This window comes from Chiloscyllium plagiosum, chromosome 29 (assembly GCF_004010195.1).
Source record: "Chiloscyllium plagiosum isolate BGI_BamShark_2017 chromosome 29, ASM401019v2, whole genome shotgun sequence".
NCBI lineage: Eukaryota > Metazoa > Chordata > Chondrichthyes > Orectolobiformes > Hemiscylliidae > Chiloscyllium > Chiloscyllium plagiosum.
Window position 1 is genome coordinate 40825135 of NC_057738.1, and position 19388 is coordinate 40844522.

Genomic DNA, 19388 nt, shown 5'->3' on the forward strand with positions numbered 1-19388 from the left:
ACTATTGTGTGTAGCTTTCCTTTGGTAATGTTGTGTGGATATTATCACAAGCTACTTTTTAATTAAAAAATTTCTCAGGCAATTAAAACTGAAACTATAATTTAAACTTTATTTGATGTAGCAACCAAAATAAGGTCCTTCAAATAAGCAAGTTAAGCCTCTTAAGTCTACTTAGCTATTATTTGATTAATGGTGGAATGTAGCCATGATTCCAATCAACAACATCTGTCTGTTGGTGTCCAGCCACAGCACTGATGACACTTCCAGAGTTATTCATACTCATTACATACCCCCCCTGCCCCTCTCCCATCTTCCTGATGGCAGTGAGGTCCAGGTCATTATCATTAAGTCTGTAGCTTGCTTCCTTAACAGGTGTGAAAGCCAACTGCTCTCAACTTAGACTTTTGTTCCTTGTCACATTTGATGTTAACTGTCTGATCGAAGTCTGTCCTGCCATTTAACTCCTCAAATTCCTCTGCAGGCAATCATTTGTCCTGTGGCCTCGGGCAATCAGTTATCAAGCAGTTGTTAAAGCAGCTGGTTTGTGTAGCCTGACCCCTTCACTTCCTGGAAATGGCTAATTGGCATGATGCTTTTAATTGCTTTATAACAGTTTGTCATTGTTCTTTTATCTTAGGAAACAGGTATTGCAGAAAGAGTTATTGCTGATTCTTTCAATCTGTGGAAGTTTTGAAGTTTACCTTGTCATAGTACCTTATCTAACTGTCGGAATTCTGTGCACCACCGTAGGATTCTTCCTTGACATGCTTTTGCTCCAAGGAGGACAAGCCCAGCTTCTCCGACCTAACCTTGTCTCTAAAACCCATCGTAACTGGAAACATTTGCTTAAATCTCTTCTGCACCCTCTCAATGTCTCTTGTGTCTTTCCAATAATATTTAATGTACAGTAGTACTAAATTAAGCTTGTGCTTTGGTTGTGGTTTATGGATGCTAGAGAAAAAGGAGATTGCAGATGCTGGAGATCTGAGTAAAAACGTGTGGTGCTGGAAAAGCACAGCCGGTCAGGCAGCATCTGAGGAGAGTTGATGTTTCTACTATAAGCTGTTCATCAGGAGTGTCTTTCCTGATGGAGAGCTTGTGTTAGAAAAATACTGTAGCCATTTGGAATGCTGTGCTCATTTCTGGTCTCCCTGTTATAGGAAAGATGTTGTGAAACTTGAAAGGGTTGCAGGGTAGTTGTCAGGATTACAGGGAGAGGCTGATTAGGCTGTGTTTATTTTTCCTGGAGTGTCGGAGGCTGAGAGGTGAATTAATAGAAATTTATAAAATCATAATGGACATGGATAGGGTGAATAGTAAAGGTCTTTTCCCCAAGGTATGGGAGTCTGGGAATACAGGGCATGGGTTTAAGCTGAGGGGGAAGGATTTGGAGGGGACCAACATTTTCATGCAGAAGGTGACGCGTGTATGGAATAAGCTGCCGGGGGAGGTGGTGGAGGAAGCTGGTGCAATTTACAACATTTAAAACACATCTGGATGAGTATATGAATAGGAAGGCTTTAAAGGGATATGGGCAAAATGCTGGCAATTGTGACTAGATTAATATAGAATATCTGGTCAGCATGGTTGAGTTGGACTGAAGGGTCTATTTCTGTGCTGTACGTTCTTATTACGAATGATGGCAATTGACTTGCGATTGAGTTTCACTGTGGAAGAAGTAAACATTTTAACTTGGAGCAGAGTGGTTGAAGGAGCAATATTGTGCTTTCAGTCTGGCTGTTTCACTTAGTTTTATGTTTGATTATTGAAGTATGGAAAAGGCTGTAAACCACGATTGATGGAAATATGTTTCAAATGAATGCCCTTTGATTGCCCAACCTTGCCCAGCTTTCACCTTTTGGCAGTTCTACCAAAAATCTTTAAATTAAAACTAACAGCTGAAGGTGCTGTAATACAAAGTAATTTAAAGGAAGAATATAGTGGTGGCGGAGAGACAAGTTAAATCTGCTAAGCAATTTCCATCAGTTTGGAATCTACCCCAGAGCAGTTTACTTGGTAAAATTGGAGAATGAAAGGTTTCCATGTTTGTAAATGTAGGAACAGGAGGAGGTCATTCAGCTCCTTGAACCTGTTCTGCTACTCCATTAGGTTATGAGCTGCACCTGTATTCCTATCTTTACTCCTTATTCCTTGACCCTGACCTCCCAAATATTTGACAGTCCTCATCTTAAAAGATTCAATTGATTTTTGGAATGCAAAGCCTTAAGAAACGTTCCAGATTTCAGGTTCACTGTGTGCGGTGCAGATGCCCTTCCTGATTTTGTTCCTGGAATGTTGTGGTTATAATGTTAAGATTTTCCCCTTTTCTCAATTTGACCCATTTGAGCTTTTGTGCCATGGAAAGAGGCTGTTCAGCCCATTAGCGTGTTCTGGCTCTCTGTGTGGTAATCCAGTTCCCCCACCCCCAAAGCCCAAAGTTAGAGGGAGAGGCTGAATAGGTTGGGGCTGCTTTCCCTGGAGACATAGTCTATTTAATATTGAAATGTTGATTGTCTCCATTTCCACTACATCCCCACCCAGCTGCACCTTCCTGATGGCAGAGAGGTCAAGGCCAATGTCATTTAACAATACTGTGTACAACCATTCTGCATTTCATGTACAAAACCAAAATCTGAAAGTAACTTCACTGCCTACCCCCATGGGGTCCTTGTACCATTCATTAGAGTCATAGAGATGTACAGCATGGAAACAGACCCTTCAGTCCAACTCGTTCATGCCAACCAGATATTCTAACCTAATCTAGTTCCATTTGCCATCACTTGGCCCATATCCCTCTATACCCTTCCTATTCATATACACATCCAGATGCCTTTTAAACATTGTAATTGTACCAGGCTCCACCACTTCCTCTGGCAGCCAATTCTATGGGCGCACCAACCTCTATGTGGAAAATGTTGACCCTTAGGTTTCTTTTAGATCTTGCCACTCTCATCCTAAACCAATGCCCTCTAGTTCTGGACTCCACCACCCCAAGGAAAAGACTTTGTCTATTTATCTATCTGTGCCCCTCATGATTTTATAAACTTCTGTAAGGTCACCCCTCAGCATCTGATGCTCCAGGGTAAACAGCCTCATCCTATCCTATCCTCTCCCTCTATCTCAAATCCTCCAACCCTGGCAACATCCTTATAAATCTTTTCTGAACTGTTTCAGGTTTCACAACATCCTTCAGTATCTGCAGACCAGAACTGCATGCAATATTCCAAAAGTAGCTGAACTAATGTCCTGTACAGCCTCAACATGACCTTCTATAATTGATGCTCTGACCAACAAAGGAAAGCATACTTCTTCACAGTCCTGGATGGAAATGTGTTGCTGGAAAAGCGCAGCAGGTCAGGCAGCATCTAGGGAACAGGAGAATCGACGTTTCGGGCATTGAACCTGAAGAAGGGCTAATGCCCGAAACGTCGATTCTCCTGTTCCCTAGATTCTGCCTGACCTGCTGCGCTTTTCCAGCAACACATTTCCATCTCTGATCTCCAGCATCTGCAGACCTCACTTTCTCCTTCTTCACAGTCCTATCCACCTGTGACTCTCCTTTCAAGGAACTATGATCTCTCCAAGATCTCTTTGTTCAGCAACTCTCCCCAGGACCTTACCATTAACTGAATAAGTACTCATGATTTGGAGATGCCGGTGTTGGACTGGGGTGTACAAAGTTAAAAATCACACTGCTCCTTCATCAGGTTGTTATTCACTATCACCTGAGGAAGGAGCAGCGCTCCGAAAGCTAGTGCTTCCAAATAAACCTGTTGGACTATAACCTGGTGTTGTGTGATTTTTAACTCTGAATAAGTAGTTTTTATCTGCTTTTATAAAATGCAGCATCTTGCATTTGCCTAAATTAAACTCCATCTGCACTCCTCAGCCCATTGGCCCATCTGTTGTACTCTGAGGTAACCTTCGCTGTCCACTACACCTCCAATTTTGGTGTCATCTGCAAACTTACTAACTATACCTCCTGTGTTCACATCCAAATCATTTATATAAATGATGAAAAGTAGCAGACCCAACACCACTGTATCACATCACAGGTCACAGGCCTCCTGTCTGTTATGCAACCCTCCACCATCACCCTCTGTCTTCTACCTTTGAGCCAGTTCTGTATCCAAATGGCTAGTTCTCCTTGTATTCCATGACATCTAACCTTGCTAACCAGTCACCTGGTGAGGAACCTTTTGAACGCCTTACTGAAGTCTATATAGGTCACATCCACCGCTCTGCCCTCATCAATCGTCTTTGTTATTTCTTCAAAAAAACTCAATCAAGTTCATATTGAAATAAAGCTTTTCTTTGTAAAAACCTGTGGAAAATATTCTTTGCAAAGGCTCATATAGAATCTAGAAGTTTGTGAGGTGCTACGTTTTGGTAGGGGAAATCAGGGCAGAACTTTTACACTTAATGGTAAGGTCCTGGAGAGTGTTGTTGAACAAAAAGAGACCTTGGAGTGCAGGTTCAGACTTCCCTGAAGGTGGAGTTGCAGGTGCACAGGGCAATGAAGAAGGCGTTTGGTATACTTGCCTTTATTGGTCAGTGCATTGAGTACAGGAGTTGGAAGATCATGTTGTGATAGTACAGGACATTGGTTAGGCCACTTTTGGAATATTGCATTCGATTCTGGTCTCCCTGCATTAGGAAAAAATGTTAAACTTGAAAAGGTTCAGAAAAGATTTACAAGCATGTTGCCAGGGTTGGAGAATTTGAGCTACTGGGAGAGGCTGAACAGGCTGGGACTATTTTCCTTGGAGCATCGGAGGCTGAGGGGTGACTTTATAGAGGTTTATAGAATCTTGAGGGGCATGGATAGGGTAAATAGGCAAGGTCTTTTCCATGGGGTTGTAAGTCCAAAACTAGAGGGCATAGGTTTAGGGCAAGAAAGGAAAGATTTAAAGGAACCGAAGGGGCAACCTTTTTACACAGGCTGGTACAATTACAGCATTTACAAGGCGTCTGGATGGGTATATGAATAGGAAGGGTTCAGAGGGATATGAGCCAAATGCTGATAAATGGTACTAGATTAATTTAGGATATTTTGTCGGCATGAATGAATTGGACTGAAGGGTCTGTTTCCGTGCTATACATCTCTATGACTTTGTATGAGTGGAATCTTTCTGTGCTTTCTTTTGAAGCCGGTCAAGCAGCAGAGAAAGGAAGCGCCCTCGCTGGGAGAATGAGAGAGATCGAAGGTCAGCAGGTCACAGTTCAAGTAAGGAGAAATCTCAATCCACCACTCGAAGCAAGGAGGTTGAAGCAAATCCCTTCTCTGAAAATATTGAAGAGGAGAAGGAGGAAGAAGAGCTGCTGAATACAAAGCCTGTGTGGATCCGCTGTACTCACTCAGAGAATTACTATTCCAGTGATCCCATGGATCAGGTGGTAAGGACAGCTTGGTCCTATAGTAGAGAATTTACTGACGCAGAAACAGGCCATTCAACCCATCTGGTTGTTGCTGCTGTTTATGCTCCATGTGAGCTTCCTCCCACTTGACCTTGTCCATCCTCTCACCATGTCCTTTCTCCCTTGCATGTTTACCATATATAATGATGTATAGGTCGAATTTTGAAGATGGCTTTTTAAAGCTGAAATTAGTGAGTTGACTAATACATGGGCATAAGTTTTGAGGCGCTGAAATTCATGCTGCATTTTGCAATAGCGTATTATTAGCAAAAGTTGATTTGATCGCATAACTAATCCCAGGTAAAGAAGAAAAACACAATGAGTTATGGTAAAGGTAAAGCAAGCGACCGGTATGAAAATTTAACATGTCAAAGATTCATTAAAATCCTGCAAAATTACACATGCAACATCGTCATGGCGTGGTATAATGGCACACTTCAGATGAAACATTTATTAAATTCTGAATGTGAAAGCGTCTTGAACATTCCCGCCAAGTTCTTCCATTTTCCTCCCATTTACTCTCGCAAGTTATGAACCTCAGCAACATTCACGCATTTGTCAAAGAATTAAAGATATACTGATATGAAGCTAATATATCTCACTTTTATTTGGATATAATGACATAATTCAAATGATTAACTTTTTAACGATATTAACTTTTGAATATAAAGTGAACAAAGTGTGATAACTACTGATAGATTTAGTACTGGTCTGAATGAGTGAGTGAGAACGTGCTGTAGTAAATCAAGTGCGGTAAGTAGAGTTATGAATGAATGAATAGAGATGTGATATCGTAAGCAAATAGCAATGAATAGAGTTACTGGTATGAATGAATGAATGCAGTTTAATGCGATACAGTAGGGTTGACTTGTACATGAGATCGACCTATACATAAGTACATATGTTGTCCTTTAAAAGCATTTTTGTGATAGCAGTTTCACCCACTGACTGCTCTCTGTGCAAATCTTTCTCCTGAAATCCAGACCAAATTTATTAGTGACCATTTCATATCATTAGGCTTTTGGTTGTGGTGTCCCTTGCAGGTGGAATTATCTTTCCTACATCCCGCTATAGCTATGTTCTGCAAGGTTTAATGTATGTCTATTCTTGCTTTCATGATTTGTTTTAGCTTCCTCTTGTGTGAAATTCTCCGACAATCTCTCTGATCTTTTGGTGTGGGCTACATGAGCAATGGGAAAAAGTTTTTCAAGCACTTATATGACTCTGGGATTAAAGTAAACACATTTGTAAACCCATGTCCAAAAACTGACTTATTTCAGGGTGACTCCACTGTTGTTGGCACAAGTAAACTACGACAGCTTTACGCAAAGTTTGATGAGGAGCTTGGGCAGAGGCAGGAAAAGGCAAGAGCTGCCAGACCACCCTGGGAACCACCAAAAACCAAATTGGATGAAGAACCAGGTTTGAAAACTTTGGAGTTTGAAAGAAGTTTATGTATCTCTTTATGTCAAGTAATCCCCTGATGGGTGAGTGGGCTATCCAGAACCAGCTGAGCTATGGACACTCATATAATTTCCAGAACTCCGCAGTAATTGAGTTTTGCTCATTTGCATTGCCTTTTTTCCTAATATGGGATGTGGGCATCAATTTCTTGGTCATCCCAAATGCTCTTACACTGTGTAGCCTTTTTCTGAGGGTCGACCATGTTGTGAACTTGAAGTCACACGTAGGCCAGACCGCATAAGATGGCAGATTTGCTTCCCTAAAGGCCATTAACTCAGTTTGCGCTGAGCTTCACTGGAGCACTGCAGCAGGCTTGAGGCAGAGATGTCTGCCAAGGAACACAGTGATGTGTCGGAGAGGCAGACAACTGGAAACTTGGGGTTATTTTTGTGGCCAGACAGTAAATTTGACCCTGACTTAAACTTTGGCAATGTTTTGCCAGTTACAGGATGTTATTCCCATTGTCTGTAAGAGTGTTTGAAATATTTCCTGAGTCTCTTGTTTCCTTGTCGATTGGCTGCTCTATTTGAATGTGATTTCTTCCTGCTCAGATGACAGCTCCAGTGATTCGGGCTGTGACTCGGATGATAACAGCAGCGGGAGTAGCACCTGCAGCTCAGACTCTGAAATCATCGACGTCATTGAGGAAATCAAACGTCGAAAGGCACACCCTGATCGACTACATGAGGAGCTTTGGTACAATGACCCAGGCCAGGTGTGAGAGTTCTTCCCTTGTACAGTGTTTAGCACCTGACAAAGAGCTCGAATGTAAAGTCTCCGGTTGGATTGAAGCTTATTTTGGATGTAAGGAAGGAGAGGCCAGTGGATGTCTGGGTGTTTCTGTTACTGGAAGCTGTTTGTAGCGGGGTTTCACTAGTCTCTGTGTTAAATCCCTTTGTTTATGCTGCAAATCAGTGATTCAGACTTAAATGTAGTGGAACAATATCAGGAATTGCTGGTAAAGTTCAGCAGGTCTGGCAGCATTTATATGGTGAGAAATCGGGTAACATTTCAGGTCAAGTAACCCTTTCTCACAACTGTTCTGAAGATGGTCAAGCAGATAACTTTGATACCTATTACCTGAGGCCTAGAATAAAACAGCAGAAGATTATGCTAGAACTGTATAAAACATCAGTTAGACATAACCTGAAGTTCAGTTCTGGTCACAATATAGGAATGATAAGAATTGGGTCTAATGAATTGAATGGAGAGTGCAAAACCTCAGAATCAATTTCCTCAAAGCTGTGTGATCTGCTGTTAATATTTATTTATTCTGTATTAACTAAATTGATGTTATTTGTGAATTATGTAAAAGGTGACATTCCTTCAGATTTTTTCAACCATTGCCTGTTTAGAAAACCGAAAGAACTGTGGATGCTGGAAAACACAAACAGAACTTGCTGAAAAATCTCAACCTACAGACACTCAGCCCTGAGTTTTTCCAGCAGTCTCTGTTTTTGTTTCTCATTTCCTCCTCTTTTAATTTCGTTTGATTTCATTTGTTCATAGATGAATGATGGTCCATTGTGTAAATGTAGTGCCAAGGCTAAACGAACTGGGATTCGACATAGCATATACCCTGGTGAAGAGGTAAGAATATGCTTTGTTTTATTGATTTTTTTTTGTATTTGAATCCTGTGTGATTCAAAAAGAGGGTTTTACATATTTCAAAAGATTGTGATATATTTGGAAGTGGTACAGGATAACCTGTGTATGAATCTATTATTTTTCTCCTTGCAGCTTTTTTTTATAGAGCTTATTATGATGAAGTTTACTTGATGGTCCCCAGCTAAAGGGGCTTATCTTGTGACTCAGGTTTGAATCTTGCCGTGGCAGACGGTGGAGTTTGAATTCGATAAAAATCTGCAATTAAGTTTATCATATTATTAAACTGGAGAGGGTTCAGAAGAGATTTATCAGGATGTTGCTTGGTACGGAAGGTTTGAGTTATGAAGAAAGGCTGGGATTTTTTTTCCACCGGAGCATGGGAGGTTGAGAGGCAACCTTTATAGAAGCTTATAAAATAATGAGTGACATAGATAGGATTAATAGTAGTTGTCCTTTTCCTGCAATGAGGAATTTCCAGACTTGGGGGCACATTTTTAGGGTGAGAGGAGAGGAATTTAAAAAAGACGGGTGGGAGTTGAACCTGGGCTTCTTGTCTCAGAGATAGGTGCATTACCCACTCCACCACCAGAGCCCTGGTTCATGTGGGAGTGCCTAGCTCTCTATAAAGATATATGAAATTCAACATTTTCGCCTCTGGTTTTTCATCCAGTTTGCTTTTATTGCTAGCCTCCCAGGATGGTCTCATGAAAGAATAAATAAAAGACAAGCTGACACTTGATGTGCAATTATTTGAATTCGAGAGATTTGATGCTGCTGAGCCATTTAGTGTCTGAATCTATCTTTATTGTTAACTCAGTTGTATAAAATTTTTAATCTGTGCTTAGTCTCCTTGCTAACTGGTCTGATTCTGACCATGTTTTATTAAGGGTTGCAGAGTAGCTGAAAGGTTCTTGGGTGTCTTGTTACTCTGATAATGTTGAAAAGCTGGATAAGTAGAAATGTAGGAAATAAGAACAGAAGTAGGCCATTCAGCTTCTCAAGTCTACTCCACCAGTCACTAAGATCGCTGATCATCCCCTGCTCCTGCTCGCTCCTCATATCCTTTGATCCCTTTAACCCGAAGAGTGTTATCTAATTTCTTCAGGAAACTCTTAGCATCTTTTTTGTTTTGTTTCAGCCAAATGAGGCATGTCGTCCAATGACTAATAATGCAGGGAAATTATTCCACTACAGAATCACAGTGTCCCCACCCACAAACTTTCTGGTAAGTTATCAGTTATGGAAGAACAGAACACAAGTCTTTTCCAGTCGTACATTGCTGTGAATTTGTGTTAAGCTCCAAACTGATCTGTTTCCCTTTAGACTGATAGACCAACCGTGATAGAGTACGATGACCATGAATATATCTTCGAAGGATTTTCGTTGTTTTCTCACACTCCTCTTAATAACGTGAGTACCACAATTAGAAAATGCACAGCTGATAGTTTATATCAAATATTAGATGCATTTACTTCTCGTAAGACATCTGATCAAAATTAGTGGCCTGCAGACATGCTGTTATTTTGACTCTGTCATTCCAAATAAAACAGAAGACCGAGGTAAATCCAGTGCTATTTCTCTTCTGCACGGTGAGTTGTCGTGAACATAGAACATAGAACAATACAGCACAGAACAGGCCCTTCGGCCCACGATGTTGTGCCGAACATTTGTCGTAGCTTAAGCACCCATCCATGTACCTATCCAATTGCTGCTTAAAGGTCACCAAAGATTCTGACTCTACCACTCCCACAGGCAGCGCATTCCATGCCCCCACCACTCTCTGGGTAAAGAACCCACCCCTGACATCTCCCCTATACCTTCCACCCTTCACCTTAAATTTATGTCCAATTGTAACACTCTGTTGCACCCGAAGAAAAAGTTTCTGACTGTCGACTCAATCTATTCCTCTGATCATCTCATAAACCTCTATCAAGTCACCCCTCATCCTTCACCATTCCAATGAGAAAAGGCCTAGCACTCTCAACCTATCCTCGCATGACCTATTCTCCATTCCAGGCAACATCCTGGTAAATCTTCTCTGCACCCTCCCCAAAGCTTCCACATCTTTCCTAAAGTGAGGCAACCAGAACTGCACACAGTACTCCAAAGGTGGCCTTACCAAGGTCCTGTACAGTTGCAACATCACTTCAAGACTCTTGAATTCAATCCCTCTGCTAATGAACGATAATACTCCATAGGCCTTCTTACAAACTCTATCCACCTGAGTGGCAACCTTCAAAGATCTATGTACATAGACCCCAAGATCCCTCTGTTCCTCCACCTGACTAAGAACCCTACCATTAACCCTGAATTCCGCATTCTTATTTGTTCTTCCAAAATGGACAACCTCACACTTGGCAGGGTTGAACCCCATCTGCCACTCCTCAGCCCAGCTCTGCATCATATCTAAGTCCCTCTGCAGCCGACAACAGCCCTCCTCACTGTCCACAACTCCACCTATCTTCGTATCATCTGCAAATTTACTGACCCACCCTTCGACTCCCTCATCTAAGTCATTAATAAAAATTACAAACAGCAGAGGACCCAGAACTGAGCCCTGCGGAACTCCACTTGTAACTGGGCTCCAGGCTGAATATTTACCATCTACCACCACTCTCTGCCTTCGACCGGTTAGCCAGTTTTCTATCCAATTGGCCAAATTTCCCTCTATCCCATGCCGCCTGACTTTCCGCATAAGCCTACCATGGGGAACCTTATCAAATGCCTTACTAAAATCCATGTACACTACATCCACTGCTCTTCCCTCATCCACATGCTTGGTCACCTCCTCGAAGAATTCAATAAGACTTGTAAGGCAAGACCTACCCTTCACAAATCCGTGCTGGCTGTCCCTAATCAAGCAGTATCTTTCCAGATACTCATAAATCCTATCCCTCAGTACCCTTTCCATTACTTTGCCTACCACAGAAGTAAGACTATTTGTAAATACTGAAGAAAAGTACTCATTCAAGACCTCTCCTATCTCTTCCGACTCAATACACAGTCTCCCACTACTGTCCTTGATCGGACCTACCCTCGTTCTCGTTATTCTCATGTTTCTCATGTGAATCGGAATACACTGACAATGGAAGCAGATTCAGTAGTAACTGTCAAAAAAAAATACTTAATTGGGAAAAGTAGGCCACAGGATTATGGGAATAGGAACAGAAATGTGTGATTAATTGGATAACTCAAGCAATGAGTTATTGTAGACCAGATGGGCTGATTGGCCTCATCGTGCCCTGTATTCTCTGACACTACAAAGTCATCGTCCATCATGTAGGATCTATTTGTACAATCTGATTTTATTCTCGTGGTCAATGTGAACTGTGTAGCAATCCCCCACCTTGCCCATGTTGTTATTTTTTTTCCTTTTGACTTCTTTTTGAACATGATACACTCCAAGGGAATGAAAGTAAAATACTGTGGATACTGAAAATCTGAAATAAATATAGAAAACGCTGTAGGAACTCAGCAAGTCTGGCAGCATCTGTGGAGAGAGAAACAGTGCATGTTTTGTGTCTGGTATGAATCTCTTTCATATAAGAGTTATATTTTAGCCTCAGTTAAGCTTCACCTTTCCAAATTGTTTATGTATTTTAATTTTAATAATCATGTATAAGATCCTGACTTGTTTATATTCAATTAAAGTAATTAAAAAAGAAATTCATTCATGGGCTGCAGTGTTGCTCTCAAGGCTATTCCAAATTGCACTTGAACCAAAAGATTTGCTGAGCTATTCAGAGGGAAATTAAGAGTCACCTGCATTGTGTGGGTCTGGAGTCATATGTAGGTCAGACCAGATAAGGACATCGGATTTCTTTCCCTATAGGGCATTAATGAACCACATGGGATTTTGTAACGATTGCTGACATTTTTCTAGGCATTGTTACTGGGACTAGATTTCAATTTCAGATTTATTAATAGAGTTTAAAATCCATCAGCTAACATGTCGGGATTTGAGCTCACCACCAACTCAGTGTAGAATCTAGCCTGAGCGGCCATTCACCTTGTTGCCTGTCACCAGCTCAAATGATATCACCAGCTATTATTGACCCTAGTCCCCTCCCCATTTTAACTAAAACTTATGGGAGTTATTGTTTGTGTTAATTTTTCTGTTCATAACTTAGTTGTGTTCAGTTTGTATTCTCATACTCATGCTGTGTTCTGAGCAGAAGGCATCCCCTTTCAGCTGGGAAAGATTATCATATTGTGGCAGGGTGAACTACGATGGGTACATTTTTTCTTACCCGCTGCAAATTTTCGAGCGTAAAAGTTAATGATGTTAAATCCGAGAAGTATCTCACTCCATCCGCAGAACAGCAAACAGCTTTGGAATCCCAATTCTGGAGAATGAAGTCATTGACCAAAAGAGAAAATGCTGGAAAATCCCAGCAGGTCTGGCGATTATAGGGAGATTAGGAGCTGGGAATGACCAAGGCTGAAGCCGGTGCTATGTGACAAAATATGTGGGGGATGGGTGAAGCAGGGGCAAAATGGAAAATGGGAGAAGGTTAGCAAAGGGGGAAGAGGAGAGGAAAAAGGTGATGAGAAAGTGGGGAGTGAGACAAAGAGAGATAATCAAGAAATAAGAAGAGGTACAGAACTGTGAATAAAATATATATTAAAAATAAATAAAATTATGGAGCAGAATGAAAACAGGGGTCAAGATGGGATGATCATCTGAAGTTGTTGAATTCAGTGTTGAGACCGGTAGGCTGTAACGTGCCTAGTCGGAAGATAATAGACAATAGGTGCAGGAGTAGGCCATTCTGCCCTTCGAGCCAGCACCACTGTTCATTATGATCATGGCTGATCATCCTCAGCCATGATGAGATACTGTCCCTCCAGTTTGCGTTGAGCTTCACTGGAACATTACAGCAGGCCAAGGACAGACATGTGGGCATGGGAGCAGGATTGTGTGCTGAAGTGGCAAGCCACGGGCAGGTCTGGGACCTGATTGCGTACAGAAGTACAGAAATCATTGCTTTGACTCATGAGTCTAATGTAGATGGGTTGAGTGTTTGTAAAGTTGGAGCAAAGTGAAGCATCCGAAAGGGGCTTGAGCTGTTGCTGATATAAAACATGAGAGAACTTAGTGTCATCCTGTGTGGCTCATTGGGTAACATGCTCAGCTTGGAGTTAGACGTTTGTGGGTTCAAGTCACACATGATGAATTTAGCCTAAAAGTCAGTGCTGACACTCTGGTTGATGGAGTGCTATCAGCTGCTATCCATTGATTGAGATGTTTAACTGCGCCTCTGCCAGTCACAAAAACAGCTTGTTTGGTCACTATCACAATGCTGTTTGTATCAGCTTCCTGTGCTCAATTTTATTGTTGTGTTTTCTACATTACAATTATGACACTGCTTCAGAAGAACTGTGATGTGCTTTGGGATTGTGAAAGATGCTATACTAATGCATATTTTTTTTCTATTTATCCTGATGGCACCTTCAATGTCTGCTTGCATTGTGTTGCAGTATATACTCATCATTGTACACCATGCTTGCTTGCCATTTTGCATTGATGCATTCAAATGGTTTGCTTTTTAATTAACCAGTGCAGCCTCACAAGCAGAATAACTTCCTAGTTCTTAAACTTCCTTTATCATAAATGTCTAAATTTTCATGTATTAATTCCAAGATGTTTCACTTAAAAAGCAAATGCCTTTACTTTTCCAGATTCCATTGTGCAGGGTCATTCGTTTCAATATCGACTATACCATCCACTTCATTGAAGAAATGATGCCAGAGGCAAGTATGGAGTCTCCTCCGACCAAAAACTTAAGTGAGGAGTGATCATCAGATGATAAATGTCAAAAGTTTCTGCTAATTGAATAACTATGGTTCTATATTTTTAAATAATGGAACAGGGGATGCTGAGGGGAAGTTGAAGTGTGATGTATATGATTATTAATTGTTAAAATTAATGAAGCTAGGAACAACGTACCTCCCTTAGCAGAGAAGTCAAAAACCAGGGAGCGCAGACTGAGAAGTAGAAGAGTTGAGGTTTCCTTTTTCACCCAGAGGATAGAACTTGCTGCCTGAAAAGGGCAGTAGCAGAAGCTCTCATCACATTTTAAAAAATCACTTGAAAATGCATTTGTAGTGCTTCGAGTAATCAGGTCACGGATTAAGGTATGGAAAATGGGATTTGTTTAGGTATCTCAGTCTCACAGTAGGCTAACTAGCCTTGTCCTATCAGTAATTTTCTGTTACACTGTAAGTGGTTAGGATGAGTCTACAGTGGGATACAGACAGATTAAGAGAGTGGATAAAAACTTGGCAGATGGAGTATAATGTGGGAAATGTGAGTTTATGCACTTTGGCAAGAATATTAATTAAAAGCAGAAAGACTGCAGAAAGCCACAGCACAGAGGGTTTTGGGAGTCCTCATCCCTGAATGACAAAGAGCTAACATCCAAGTTCAGTTAATAGAGAAAGCAAATGAAATGTTGACCTTCCTTTCAAAAGGAAGGAAGAACAAAAGTAGGGAAGTTTGACTAATGCCCTGAATAGTTTTAGCAAGATAACAGCTAGAGTACTGTGGACAGTTTTGGTCCATTTATCTAAGGAATGATGTATTAGCTTTGGAGACAGTCCAAAGAAGATTTGCTAGGCTGCTCCTGGATATGGGGGGACTGTTTTATGAGAGAAAGTTATGTAGGTTGGGCATGTACTCGCTGGAGTTTTGAAGGGGAGAGGGACCTTTTTGAAACGTTTAGGATTTTAGCGAGTTTTGAGAAGATTTGTAACTCAGGTTGAGGTTCTGGATGTAGGTTTGCTCGCTGTGCTGGAAGGTTCATTTTCAGACGTTTTGTCACCATACCAAGTAATATCTTCAGTGGGCCTCTGGGTGAAGCAGTGTACATGATTCCTGCTTTCTATTTATATGTTTGGGTTGGTGATGTAATTTACTGTGGCAACATCACCAACCCAAAGAAACCCAAACACATAAATAGAAAGCAGGAATCATCAGCAGTGCTTCGTCCAGAGGCCCACTGAAGATGTTATCAGGTAGGGTGACGAAACGTCTGGAAACGAACCTTCCAGCTCAGTGAGCAAACTTACATCCAGAACACTTAAAATTGACAGGGTCAATTTGGGGAGATTGTTTCACCTTGTGGGAGTGTCTAGAACCATGCAGCATTATTTCAACGTAAGGGGTCACACATTTAGGACAGGGATGAGGAGCAATTTCTTTTGAGATGGTGAATCTCTGGAATTATTTACCTCCAAAGGGTTGTTGAGGCTGGAATGTTAAGTATATTTAATGATGAGACAGGTTTGTAATCAGTAAGGAAATCAAGGGTTATAAGGAAAAGGTAAGAAAGTGGAGTTGAAGTTTATCAGATCAGCCATGATCTCTTTGAGAAGCAGAGCAGACTGGATGTGCTGAATAGCCTATTTCTCCTACATCTTATTGTCTGAATCTATCAGAAATGATGGTCTGGTCAGTTGTCCTGGCCTCATTCATTTTTGATAAATGAAACCAAACATGGGGCCTGATTTCCTCCCTGTTTCTCTTTCCACAGTGGTTGTAGTGAGGTGTGTATGCCCTGAAAAAAGAGACTGACTATGTTGATGTTAGCTCAAGAATATTGAGGAAACAAACATGCTTATGCATTTTACAGAAGCAAAGATTTTTAGTACTTAAGATTTTACACGAACGCAATTAAAGAATTTTTTAAGCCTATCTTCTTGCACAATTTCTTTGTATCCCTTTTGGAAATAGTGAGGGAGGAGGTGGTGGAAGGATGATTATCTGCTGGTTAAACTGCGACATGAAAGCTCCTTTTGTAGCTGACACCTCCCAGAGTGTGGCTTGAGCCTGCCTCTCCAGACACTGAGGAAGGGACACTACCCACTGCAGATGTGTTCAAATCATCCTATTCAGAGATGTAATGGCGTACCCTCAGAAACAGATGGGATTTGTACCCAGGCATTCTGGTTAGGGCATCACAAGAGCCCCTATACTGAAGAATTGATGAGGGATCAGGAAAAAGCAAAACAGAGAACACTGGCCACTGACTTTGGAAAGCTTCTGTTTATTGTCAGCCTCTCACAGCCCTGCCCCTTTGTTTTGGTTTCAGAACTTCTGTGTGAAAGGATTGGAAATGTTTGCCTCATTCTTATTTAAGGATATTTTAGAGCTTTACGACTGGAATATTCATGGTAATGTATAACTGTGTAAATTTTAAAGTAAAATTGATGGGGCACTAACTTTTGAGTCTATTTATATACATTTGTGAGAAATCTTTATGCTGTGTAAGAATTGTTTAGCAGAGTTTAAGTGTTAGTGTGTGTTACAATTCCTTTTCATTCAATCTAGGACCAGCGGGCATAGGCTTTAAGGATTTAAAGGATTAGATTAGATTACTTTACAGTGTGGAAACAGGCCCTTTGGCCCAACACGTCCATACCGACCTGCCGAAACGCAACCCACCCAGACCCATTCCCCTACATTTACCCCTGCACCTAACACTACGGGCAATTTAGCATGGCCAATTCACCTGACCTGCACATTTTTGGACTGTGGGGGGGAAACCGGAGCAACCGGAGGAAACCCACGCAGACACGGGGAGAATGTGCAAACTCCAGACAGTTAGCCCCCCTGGGGCGGGAATTGAACCCGGGTCTCTGATGCTGTGAGGCAGCAGTGCTAACCACTGTGCCACCGTGCCGCCCACAAAGAGCAACCCACTCAGTCCCATTCCCCTACATTTTGCCCCTAACTAATGCACCTAGTACTACGGGCAATTTATCATGGTCAATTCACCTAACCTGCACATCTTTGGACTGTGAGAGGAAACCAGAGCACCCGGAGGAAACCCACGCAGACACAGGACTCATAATTCTGACTGGGCTGGGGTGGAATTTTTCTTGTAGATGGTTGAGTCTTTGGAATTCTTTGCCACAGAGAGCTGTGGGGGCAGAGTCCTCGTGTATATTTAGGACTGAGATGAATTCTTGATTAGTAAGAGAAATGAGGGTTATGGATAAAATGCAGGAAAGTGGATGTAAGGAATGTTGGATCAGCCATAATCCTATTGAATGGTGGAGCAGGCTAAAGGGGCTGAACTACCTACCCCGTCCCTATTTCTTATGGTCAGGTAACTGAATGAATAGAAAATGTAAAGGAAGATGCTTTGCCTGATTTACAAGTAGACTGTTCCTGTTGCCTTGGTAAAATGGTTGGTCGAGATCTGTTAGATTGTGGGTCTGTCTCCCTGTTACATCTTCAGCTTCACTGAGGTTCTGTGCTGTGAGACATTGTTTTCCAGAGAATGCTGGAGAAACATAGTAGGTCTGACCCTTCGAGTCGAGTCCTGAGCAGTAAATTGAAAAGTCACTGGACTTCAAATGTTAACTTTCTCTCCACGGATGTTGCCAGACCTGTGGAGTTCCTGAAATTTCTGATGTTGTTTCAGAAGCCGCAATTCTTTGTTTTATATTATAATTTTGAGCCCAGTTCCGAAGAAGAATCGCACCGAACTTGAAACGTTAACCGTGATTCTCCAAAGGAGATGCCAGACCTGTTGAGTTTCTCTGAGATTATGATTAAAAACTAGGTTGATTTTGTTTTACAAGGAAGATAAACCATTGACATTATGGTTAATGAAGCTGTTGCCAAACCTTTTTATTGATATCAGATCAATAAATACGATGACAGAATGGTGAGGAATAATTATGCATTACAACATGAAGCCGATTTGTTTCTCTTGAAATAGTATTACTTGATTTTAGTTGGGGGGGCGGGGTTCTCTTATCAAATTCGTTTTCTGGGTGGTTTGTGAAGTGCTGAAATTGAACGAGCTGTGGAATTTAATGTTTTCTCTATCGTGATTATAACCTTTATGGTTTGATGATACAGGAGTGGGAAGATGTTTATATGAGAACATGTCCATTCTAAATGCAGTCTTCAGAATTTAAAATGAACATTAAAATGTAAAAATGGAGTGTAAAGCTATAAAAAGATGTCTGAATTGTTTGTTATTGTTCCTAGCCCTATATTTTTCCTGAGCATAGTCTGACAGGAAATTGGTGTCTCGTTCACTTATGATTCTGTAAAATATATTTTGCTGTGTCCTAGGTCCTGTATTTGAAAATGGTGTTCCATCTTGTCCAAGGTTTCATTTCCTGCCCCGCTTTGTTAGATCAATACCTGGTGAGTAAAGAGTGATTGAATAATACGTCAGTGAGTCTGTTGGGTCTGGTTTTGAAGAGTGACCAAGTGAGTGATGACAAAAAGATTCAGAGAAGCTTGTAGCTCTCTTGTATGTGCAACTGGACGGCCAGTACAGGACAGAGTGTCATCTGTCAAGTTGGTCTCATGGTTGATTTCTGAAATGTTAAGAAGGGACAGGCCATCTGAGCATGATCACGGGGCTAATTTGGGGGATATATAGAGTCATAGAGCACGGAAACAGACTCTTCGGTCCAATCTGTCCATGCCGACCAGATATCACAACCAAATCTAGTCCCACCTGCCAGCACCCGGCCCATATCCCTACAAACCCTTCCTATTCATATACCCTTCCAAATGCCTCTTAAATGTTGCAATTGTACTAGCCACCACCACATCCTGTGGCAGCTCATTCCATACACGTACCACCCTCTGCGTGAAAAAGTTGCCCCTTAGGTCTCTTTTATATCTTTCCCCTCTCACCCTAAACCTATGCCCTCTAGTTCTGGACTCCCCGACCCCAGGGAAAAGACTTTGCCTATTTATCCTATCCATGCCCCTCATAATTTTGTAAACCTCTATAAAGTCACCCCTCAGTCTCCAATGCTCCAGGGAAAACAGCCCCAGCCTGTTCAGCCTCTCCCTGTAGCTCAGATCCTCCAACCCTGGCAACATCCTTGTAAATCTTTTCTGAACCCTTTCAAGTTTCACA

General features: G+C 41.5%; 1 protein-coding gene across 1 annotated transcript in view; it reads left to right on the plus strand.

The window, feature by feature from the left end:
- drosha (drosha ribonuclease III) overlaps positions 1 to 19388 on the plus strand; it is a 182247-nt gene that overhangs the window by 12736 nt on the left and 150123 nt on the right. Inside the window, exons 4-12 of the mRNA XM_043719624.1 lie at positions 5151 to 5397; positions 6699 to 6840; positions 7434 to 7597; positions 8392 to 8472; positions 9629 to 9715; positions 9814 to 9900; positions 14173 to 14244; positions 16584 to 16665; positions 18584 to 18658. Of these exons, the coding sequence (XP_043575559.1) occupies positions 5151 to 5397; positions 6699 to 6840; positions 7434 to 7597; positions 8392 to 8472; positions 9629 to 9715; positions 9814 to 9900; positions 14173 to 14244; positions 16584 to 16665; positions 18584 to 18658 (1037 nt within the window). The remainder of the gene's footprint in view (positions 1 to 5150; positions 5398 to 6698; positions 6841 to 7433; positions 7598 to 8391; positions 8473 to 9628; positions 9716 to 9813; positions 9901 to 14172; positions 14245 to 16583; positions 16666 to 18583; positions 18659 to 19388) is intronic.